The sequence below is a fragment of the Phaseolus vulgaris genome, chromosome 8 (genome assembly GCF_000499845.2).
Source record: "Phaseolus vulgaris cultivar G19833 chromosome 8, P. vulgaris v2.0, whole genome shotgun sequence".
In the NCBI taxonomy this organism is placed as follows: Eukaryota; Viridiplantae; Streptophyta; class Magnoliopsida; order Fabales; family Fabaceae; genus Phaseolus; species Phaseolus vulgaris.
This window is the reverse complement of record NC_023752.2, coordinates 52,401,585-52,411,997: the sequence shown is the minus strand read 5'-3', so window position 1 is coordinate 52,411,997 and position 10,413 is coordinate 52,401,585. Positions and strand designations below refer to the sequence as shown.

The window sequence follows — 10,413 nt, the reverse complement described above, 5'->3', positions numbered from 1 at the left end:
TTTATATTATTGTAAGAATAATTTGGTCGTTAAGTAGATGCAAGAAGCCTCTCCAGTTGAATGAGACTTGTTCAATACATGCCCTCCTCTAGAAGACGCATAATGTTGAAGATAAAAGTGTTTATGAGCTGGATGAAAAATGTGAAAAATAAGGAAATCACAATAAGAAATGGTTGAATTATAATTTAATTAAACATAAATTTTTTCACTATTATAGTCTAAATAATGGTATTCAGATGACGACTTAGATATTCAAACAGTCAAACTAAATTCTTTCATTTGATGTATGATATCATACATAATTTGTTAACTTTTCTTAATCATTTGACTGTGATTTTTTTCATTGACTTTGATTAATGAGTAGATTGTATTCTTATCTATGATAGACCACACCTGATGCAAAGTTAACCTAAGATGCTTTGTTGAAAAAAATGGAGTTAAAGAGACACATTTTCATAAACATTTTTCAACATGCTTTATCTTATGATACATAAAATGAGTTTCCTCAATGTCTTATAACAAATATGACCAGACAAACATATTTTAAAGATTATTTATCCTTAGTTCTTCCAGTCCAATTGGTCACATTAGATATGCAAATTTTGTAACTCAACTAAATCACTTGACTGACACATTTTCATCTTTACTTTAACAAGTGATTAGATAATAGTTCTAGCGTTTGACCAATTAGTACAAATGCAAATAAAATACTTAGATTTAATAGAATTTTGATAAAACATTTTGAAGATGTATTTACATATTAACTCTCCTTCTTGGATTAGTGCAGATGATAATAACATGTAATATAAAGGAAATAAGAAGGAACAAATACATACATAACAATTTATATTAGTTTGTTTGTCATTAGTACATCCAGTTCTTTCCCAGCAAGCCAAGTTCAACAAAACAAATTGTTGTTGTGAAGTACACTTGAGTATTCTTTGAGCATCTAGCCACTTTTGAGTACTCCATTGAGTATTCTTGACATAAGTCACTCCTGACTTAACTAAGTATTTTGTGTGCTAGTAGTATTCTTGGCTAACCCCTTGAGTATTCTTTCTTCAAGCCACTCATGACCCAATTAAGTATTCTTTACTAAACCACTCCTGGATAAGATACAAGAATGATAGGCTTTGGATGATCATACGATAATCTTATCTGACTAGTGGAGAGTGATACATCTCAAAGATGAATACACAATTCATGTTTTCTCTCCCAGTACAATTAATCTTGCTTTTTTAGGGGGGGTAGCGTCTTTCGAAGTATAAAACGGATAAGCTCACTCTCTTAGGTAGTTGGAAACTCACTCTCAGTGTTTTCCATTAAATTATTATGGATCCTAATACTTTAATAGTGTTTCTACTTGGTGCTTAAGGATCCTTTTAGGAAGCTATAATGTTTGCTTTATCATCTGATCAACATTTTTGTATGGTGAAACTTCTCCTCTCTTGACTTAGAGAAGTCTTATATATCTGAGTAGCAATTTGACATGGTGTCTCTTTTCTCTTCTTGTTGTTGTTCTTATTCTTATTCTTATTCTTCTTCTTCTAAATGGAAAACTTTAAATAGAATTTGGAATAAGGTTGTTGTTAAGAGATTATTTATAACTGTTGAGCCACTTCAACTTCTATGCATGTCCACTTTGTTTCTAACGAATCTTAACATGATTGTTGCATTTAATGCAGCTTTAGTTTGCGCTTCTTTTTCTTCGCAACGTTCTTAACAATTAACAATGTTGATCTCCGTAAATAGCACAACCTTTTGCACTAATTCATGGTTAGAGTGCATATCCTATAAGATTCTTAGTTAGGTTAAAGTTCTTTGTGTCAAAAGGTTGATTGAAGAAAACAACTTAAATATGCGTTCCGATAGATTTTTAATATTTTTTTTAAAATAATTTGCAACGGATCTATTTGGCAAACGAACATCCCTTGTTATAAAAAAAAAAAAGAGTATATGAATATTTATAGAAGTATTAGATTATAAACATAATTTCTATTTTTTTTAAGTATGAATGAGATTGTTCTTATGATAATGTTTTTGACTCAACTTCCTCTATTCTTCCACCACTTCACTTCTAGCTGCTTCTTTAATTCTGATTTCTCTTCTAGGCAACAGAGAATAAATAGTTCTCCTCTCACTAGTATATGTATATGATTGAAGTACCTGCAGGAATGTTTTAAGCTTAAGTTAGTTTTGATTTTTTAAATGTTCATTAATTATCTAATTGATGAATTAAATGAATTATTATTTATACTGATCATTATAATGAGCCATTATTTTATCTTTACTTCAAAAATAGATCTATTGATTAATTTTTAATTTTTTATATTCAGATTTTCTTTTTAATTACTAATTGATATTTATTTATTATATTATGTATCATTATTTTAAAAAAGACGTAAAATTGATTATTGTTTTAAAGATTTTCCTAAAAGTCATTCGGCCTATTGGCATACCAGTTTAAAGATATTATAAATTTATTGTGGAAAAAAAAAATACTAGAAAGATACTTTTAGGTTTGAATGCAGTTTTCATTTTTTGAATATCATAATTATATAGTTTTAATATCTCCATCAACATACCTTTAAAAATTAAGAAAATTTTGTTAATTATTTAACAGAAAACTCTGGAAGTGCTTCTCTGCAACAGCTAGCAAACCACGTTATAGCTTTTATGCTTAATTCATTGTCCCATCAATGGCCATTACCAAACATTACTGAATCACTACTCATTTATTTCTAAATCTTTTTAGAATACTACTCTATAATCATTCAAATTCTATTTTATCTGTGTAGTAAATATTGAATATTTTTATATATTAAACATGTTTATTATTAATATGTTTTTGTAAAATATTAAAAAAAAATCATAAGATGGGTTGTAGGGATATCCAGCTTCCAACATTACAAATTTCCAAACAAATGAATGAAAAAAATTATGGAAAAATATTTTTAATTAAGAGGGTTTATACCATTTGTTATAATAGGAAACAAATCAAAAGTGATGAACACAAGTAATTTTCATACAAACACCCGAAGGATCACAAATACATAAAAAGTGCATGAAATGCAATTAAGGTAACACATATTTTTAAAAGCTAAATATTTCATTCGGAGATTTTGGTGTTGAATCTTATGAGAGTTTCTTAAACAATTTTTTATTTATTTCTGTAATATATTTTGTGATTCTATAATAACTCATCATTTTAAAGAATTTTATATTTATTTGTATTAAAAAAAAATCATTACTTAATTATATCTTGACTAAATTTTACATGAAAATTTGTTTAACTCTACTTAGGGGTGGCAATGCGGGCTGACTTGCCTCACATAGGCCTGTCCCACATTTGGCCCGCCCCGCGCTAGGAGTGCGGGTTCATTTTACTGGCTTGCCTCGCATAAGAAGTAACCTGCGGGCCTACAGGTCAACCCGCATAAGAATTTTTTATTTTTTTTCAAAAATTAAAATTTCATTAATTATAAAAAAACTTATTCCTACTACTGAAAAATTAAAATTTTATCCGTGTTTCAATTCATTTAATTAAGATAAAAATATAAATTCAAGTAGGAGGGTTGTTAGAAGGCTTGATTAAAAATATTGCTTTGCATATATTTTTTTCTATATATGTATGTAAATGTATAAGAGTATATTATCAAAGTTTTACTATAAAATATTTTAATGAAAATGACTAATTTTTTAACTATCCTATTGAAATATCTTCTTTAAATTATTTTTTTATTAACAAATTTTAAATATAAGATTTTACTTCAAACTAAATCTATTTTCACTCTTAATACTAACTCATTTACATGATTAAAATAAAACATTTATTTTTTTAGTACATTAAATTCATTTTTTAAAAATAAAATAAAGGTCACCTGTAATAATGGATAAATAGGTATGATTTTTTTTACAATAAAAAAATTAAATAATAATTGTTTTATTTATGCCGGTCAGCGGGCCAACCTGTCCAGCTCCGCTGTTAACCCACACGAGCTGCAGATTATGCGGGACAAACCAAAACAAGTCAACGGGCTATATTAGTGAGTCTGTTCCGCACTTTTTGGTAGCGGGTCGACCGCATGGCCTATCCCGCATTGCCCCCCTAACTCTATTCAAGAATTCATGTTTCTTATTTCAAAAGAATTGGTTTTTATGAAAAAAAATCTGAAATCAAAGAAACTATATATAAATATATATACATAAATATCTTCAAAATTTGAATTCTGTTTTCAAATCAAATAAGTTAAACCACCGTATAAATGCTGTAGAAATAAATTTGGTGAATGGGTTCACTGGGTCCTCTGGTTTTAAGAACTAAAATTATAAACCACCATGCATTGATTGCATATGGGATGGGGCTAAAGAATAATAATAATAATATAAGTATTAAATTATTTTAAATATTGTAAGCATGAAACAATATTATATATATAGAGATATTTCAATAAAATTTATTGCCATGCATGGAGATAGTTTTTTTTGAAAAATAAACATGATACTGGAAATAGTGGTCATATATGCATGCTAAAAACTACACGTAAAGTAGTTGTGTGAGTTGTTTAATTAGTGAATAGTGTCTTCAGGGTCCATTTCCAGAGACATGCCAACTAACTTAATTTATGAGTTGCTGCTTCATTTCAAACGTTAGAGTTGGAGTCATGCAAGCCATGTTCTTTTTCCTTTCTACGTTTAGCTAATTTCAACAGCAAAAGGTGGACATTAATGTGATTGTTGAGAGAGAAGAGCTTGTAATTTGGTGTAGGTTAGCTCCCTCATTATTGCTGCCAGAGTAGATTTGTAGTTAAGTAGGAAAATTATCTTGCTGTGTTACTTTCAATCTCTATTTATTTCATGCTTTCATGTCATATACTATACTTCATTTCATCTTCACTACAGGTTTTGAATTGCATAGCAATTCTCCTCTTTTGTTGAACTGGATTTAATATCTCCTGCTCATTGATGCTGCATTTCTTGGTATCCTCACACTGAATTTCATACACAGGTATTTGCTCTTGGTTCCTCTAAACTCCAAATGTGAACAATTGCTTGATTAAGGATTGAAAATAAGGCATTTCTAATGAAGATGGTCCATTTGTGGATCCCATGCTTTTAGCATCTTCTTCACAAATCTGCATGACATTTTTTTTATGCAACATGCTTGCAATGATCATGTCTCTGAAAATCTGGTCTTTAATTAAGTTGAATGGAGTGATGTGATTCATTTATGTTGCCAACCTTATACATGCTTCCAATTAGAATTATTCTAGTAAGATCTGCTGATTCTTCCAATTCCTTTTCTGCTAACTGTTGTGTCTGTTTAATATTTTTGGCATTGTTTCTAAGGTGAATGATGTTATGTTTGCATGAATTCTCACTGGAGGCATCAGCAAGTTAGGATATTGGTGGTATGTATGCTTGCTTTGAGTGTGAAATTTTTTACCCATCTGCATCCCTTTTGAATGTTCTTTGTCCCGTCCCAGTAAATGTCTCAATCCAGCTCCAAAGACAAAAGTAGTTTTCAGTATTTGAAGGTGAACTTTTAGAGTATGCAATGACCAGGGGTGTGGTGGCAAAAACTAGAAATCAACACTCATGATTCACGACATCACTTTAAATTAGGAGATTTCAGCCTACTTTTAGCGACAATGTCGTTTCTTTATGAAGTACAAAAGTGAGTCAAACTTTAGCTTTTTCTTTTTTGAGTTCTTTTTTTTCTTGGATTCTCAATTACAATCCTCCTTTTTCCCTCTTCCTTCTTGCTTGTTTTTTGGCAAATATTGTTTTTGGTAAAGGAATCTTCTTAGTTGTTTTGAAAGAACCGATTTATTTGAAAGTTTTTACCAACAGAAAACATTCTTACTTTAAAATTCAATTCTCTAAGTACGGAATTGCTAAACTTATCAATTTCTAAATCCACACTGTAAACCTTCATTTCGTGTCTAAGTTCTGCATCACTTTCCAAGTGGCACATAATTGTTTTTAGACTAAAACTCTTTCTTACTGAAATAACTCAATGTCTCTGAACAAAAAAGTAGTTCATTATGATTTTCAGCATTTTTATATTTCTCCATATGATCAGCTAACACTTTACCATAATTTTCCAAAGCTGAACCGAGCAAGGATGAAGAACAGCTAAGGTCAGAACTTGGAACCATCACCTGCCTCCACTTCACACCAAAGAAGAACCAATGAAGTTCCAACTCCATGCTGTTACATTTGTTCTGCTAAGCTTCATAATGTCTCTCTTTGGCCTGATTGTAGCTGACTTGAACTCCGACAGACAAGCTCTCCTTGAGTTCTTTTCAAATGTTCCACATGCCCCAAGGTTAAATTGGAGTGAGTCCACTCCAATTTGTACTTCTTGGGCTGGTGTGACTTGCAACAAAAATGAAACTAGTGTAATCAGCATCCGTCTTCCAGGGGCAGGTTTCAAGGGTTCCATTCCAGAGAACAGCCTAGGAAAGCTCAATTCTCTTAAAATTCTGAGCCTTCACTCCAATGGCCTTAGAGGAAACCTTCCTTCTGACATCCTCTCTATTCCTTCACTCCAATATGTAAACCTGCAGCAAAATTACTTCTCAGGTCTAATCCCTTCTTCTATCTCCCCTAAACTCGTAGCATTAGATATTTCCTCTAACAATTTCTCGGGAAGTATCCCACCTACCCTTCAGAATCTCAGTAGACTCACCTGGTTGTATCTCCAAAACAACTCCCTCTCTGGGGCTATTCCTGACTTCAACTTTCCAAGTCTCAAGTATTTGAATTTGAGCTATAACAACTTGAATGGCTCAATTCCAAATTCCATCAACAATTATCCGTACACTTCTTTTGCTGGGAACTCTCATTTGTGTGGACCACCTCTCAATAAGTGTTCTGCAGCCTCAACTCCATCTTCTTCTTCCTCCCTTTCTCCTTCTCCTGTTTATCAACCACTCTCTCCAGCAGCAGCTCCCCAAAATAGAAATGCTACCACTTCAAAGAGTTACTTTAGCCTAGCTTCTATACTTGCTCTGGCAATTGGGGGCTGCGCCTTCTTGTCTCTCCTGGTTTTGGTGATGTTTGTATGCTGTTTAAAGAAGAACAAGAGTCAAAGTAGTGGCATACTTACAGGAAAGGCACCGTGTTCTGGAAAGAGTGAGGTTTCAAAGAGTTTTGGGAGTGGGGTGCAAGACATTGAAAAAAACAGGTTGTTTTTCTTTGAAGGTTGCTCTTACAGCTTTGACCTTGAAGATTTGTTAAAGGCTTCAGCTGAAGTTCTTGGAAAGGGGAGCTATGGAACAACATATAGGGCTGCTTTGGAGGATGGAACAGCAGTGGTAGTTAAAAGGTTGAGGGAAGTTCTAGTTGGAAAGAAGGAGTTTGAGCAGCAGATGGAGGTTGTAGGAAGAATTGGTCGGCATCCCAATGTTATGCCCCTAAGAGCTTTTTACTTTTCCAAAGATGAGAAACTTCTAGTATATGACTACATGCCTGGAGGCAGCTTGTTTTCCTTGTTGCATGGTACGTTTTATTTACCTTGATAATCAATACATTGTCTCTTTCTGTGACCCAAATCCATGCACTCTCTTTTAATGATAATGGACAAAATAAGTTTTTCTTTATTCACCATTCTTCAACTGCATCATTATATTTATCTAGCTGCTAGGTGTGAGTAAAAATGCAAAAGCTGAAGTTAATATTTATGCTAGTCATTAAAGGAGAACTTAATTGGATCGATTGATGTCATGGAAAAGGTAACCTGTTTTTTTATTTCTACGGGAGAGTCCGAGTAATAATTAAACTAAGGTAAATTAGCATACTAATCAACAACTATTGAAGATTATTTAGCAGTCGTTTAGGCAAGATAATGGACAAAATATGCTGCCTTTTGTTCACCATTCAACAGCTGCATTATCTTACTTATGTAGCAATAAGCAATTCATGCCACTAGCTGAACTATGACAAAGCTACATATTTGCCTAATTCTCCTATCATTCCTAAACAACAACAGGAAACAGAGGCATGGGAAGAGCTCCATTAGACTGGGATTCAAGAATGAAGATAGCACTTGGAGCTGCAAAGGGAATTGCTTCCATTCACACCGACCACATGGATTCAAAACTTACTCATGGCAACATCAAGTCCTCGAATGTGCTCATAACCCAAGAACACGATGGCTGCATCACTGATGTAGGACTCACTCCTGTGATGACCACCCAATCAACCATGTCAAAAACCAACGGCTACCGTGCTCCCGAAGTAACCGAGTACCGGAGGATCACTCAGAAGTCTGATGTTTACAGCTTTGGAGTGCTCCTTCTTGAAATGCTCACTGGCAAGGCTCCAATGGGATATTCTGGCTATGAGGACATGGTTGATCTACCAAGATGGGTGAGGTCCGTGGTTCGAGAGGAATGGACTGCTGAAGTTTTTGATGAGGAACTGCTTAGAGGGCAGTATTTTGAAGAGGAAATGGTGCAGATGCTTCAGATTGCACTGGCATGTGTGGCAAAAGTGGCAGATAATAGGCCAACAATGGATGAAACTGTTAGGAACATAGAGGAAATTAGGCTTCCTGATTTGAATAACCGTAACACATCATCTGAGTCTGAATCTAATGTACAAACTCCATGATTATTTTGTGCCATGGACTTCTTATTTTCTGTATCACACAAGGAATAACCTTGTTGTGTCTCTAGAGTATTCAAGTTAAGATAACTGTATTGTATCATGTGGTATGTTCAGATGACGAAGTAGTTTCTTATTCCACAAATGTACTAAGAAACGTAGTGTCAAGTGAGTGAGTGACATTGAAGAAGTAAAAATTTCCAAATCTTGCAGTTCAGTATCACTCATTTGTATATCTTGCATGATCTTTTATTCTCACATTGTTCCAAGTAAGAAAGATTGAAAATCTAAGAATTCCCATATCAGGGTATGTGTCAAATGCACACAGTTTACACCTACGGTTGAATTAGGACAGAATGTTTGCTCATAAGATTTCTTGTAAAATTGATCTAGGGTAGGCTTATAGAATGGGTACTCAATTGATCAAGCAGCACACTCTTTAACAGAACTTTTACTATTAACTGAAGTTCACAATTTTTTTTAAGTTTCACTTATTAAACATTTTTTTCTCCTGGTTTTGTAGTTTGTAATAAATTTTAATCAATAAAAAATGTTTTAGAAAGTATTTTACATTCTTTTTATAGAAAGTGTGTTACTAGAAACTTGTAGAAATTCCATGTTCATGGCTTATGACTGTGGCACAGTATATTGGAAATGAAATCTCTTATATGTGTATCACCCTAAGAAACCAAAAGTGTACAAGGCTTATAAGGTGTAACTTGAATTTATTTACTGATGAAGAAAGTTCTGGCTGACAATAATGGATGATGGTCATTGTAACCTGCAAAGGTGGTTGTGGTGAGAACATGGAAGGTAAGAAATGGACCACACTTAGATAAAATTTTAATAACAAATAAAATGTTAAAGGAAACAATTCTTTCACACTGTTGGTGTCAGTATGCTCTATTATTTGTGTTGCAGTCTTACCAAAGTTAAGACTCACCTACAATAATATTGATTGAAGTGTAAATTTCAAAAAATAATAATAATATATATAATTAATCACTAAAGTGTAAATTTCAAAAAATAATAATAATATATAATTAATCACTAAATTAATTAAATTAGATAAATTTTAAAAACTAAAAAAATTATTGATATATAAAATAGTTTTTATTATTAATAAATAATTTTATTTAATTAGTTATACTAAGGTTTAAACTACTCATTTTAAGATCTATTTATTAATAATAAAAACTATTTTAGATATTAATAATTTTTAATTTTTAAAATAATATTAAATTTAGTCAAAGACTAATTATTACTTTTTTCTCTAAAATTATTTTTTATTTAGTGATTTTCTTATAATAATATAAATTATATAAATATATAAAAGAAGGGGTTAAAATTTAAATTAATAACATAAAAGAAAAATTATGTACAACACAAAGAAACTATATAAGACTATAAAATTTTGAATTCTACAAAATCTCCCATCATTACTTGTAAAACATTATAACAGACAAATGAAGATTTGGAATCATCTTACTTTTAATTTTTAAAACAAACTTTTGTGAATTTGTGCGATTTTTTAGTCAATTAAAACAATATTTTAGTGATCTCAAATAGCTTAAAATTGTTCTTTTATTTTAGTAATCAAAATTGCGTTTTAATAGCCTATCAAGGAGAGTTTCACTCCTGACATATTGAAGTAATTTTAGTTTACTAAAATAAAATTTTAATGAATTAAAATTCTATCTTACAAACAAGTTCAGCAATATTTCATGGATTAAAATACTTTTTAACCTATTAAAACATGTCTAAACATTTTAATGAAGGTTATATCATTCTTAGAAGTCA

General features: G+C 31.6%; 1 protein-coding gene across 5 annotated transcripts; it reads left to right on the top strand.

Annotated features, from left to right (window-relative positions):
- The first annotated feature begins 4,652 nt into the window (after positions 1–4,652).
- On the top strand, positions 4,653–8,830 carry LOC137826258 (probable inactive receptor kinase At5g58300). 5 transcript variants are annotated; one of them, XM_068632155.1, is made up of 5 exons: positions 4,653–5,008; positions 5,387–5,411; positions 5,487–5,677; positions 6,113–7,506; positions 7,997–8,830. In XM_068632155.1, the coding sequence occupies exons 4-5, from the start codon at positions 6,195–6,197 to the stop codon at positions 8,617–8,619; spliced, it is 1,935 nt and encodes a 644-aa protein (XP_068488256.1). In that variant the 5' UTR covers positions 4,653–5,008; positions 5,387–5,411; positions 5,487–5,677; positions 6,113–6,194; the 3' UTR covers positions 8,620–8,830. The 5 variants fall into 5 exon arrangements, with proteins under 5 accessions (XP_068488256.1, XP_068488257.1, XP_068488254.1 ...); XM_068632153.1 differs by having other exon boundaries at positions 4,876–5,008; positions 5,350–5,411; XM_068632154.1 differs by lacking the exon at positions 5,487–5,677 and having other exon boundaries at positions 4,876–5,008; positions 5,350–5,411.
- The last annotated feature ends 1,583 nt before the right edge of the window (positions 8,831–10,413 follow it).

Coding starts and splice junctions, on each gene's coding strand:
- LOC137826258 (XM_068632155.1), top strand. CDS start 6,195: ATGAAGTTCCAACTCCATGCTGTTACATTTGTTCTGCTAAGCTTCATA. Junction 7,507..7,996: donor CTTGTTTTCCTTGTTGCATG/GTACGTTTTATT, acceptor AAACAACAACAG/GAAACAGAGGCATGGGAAGA.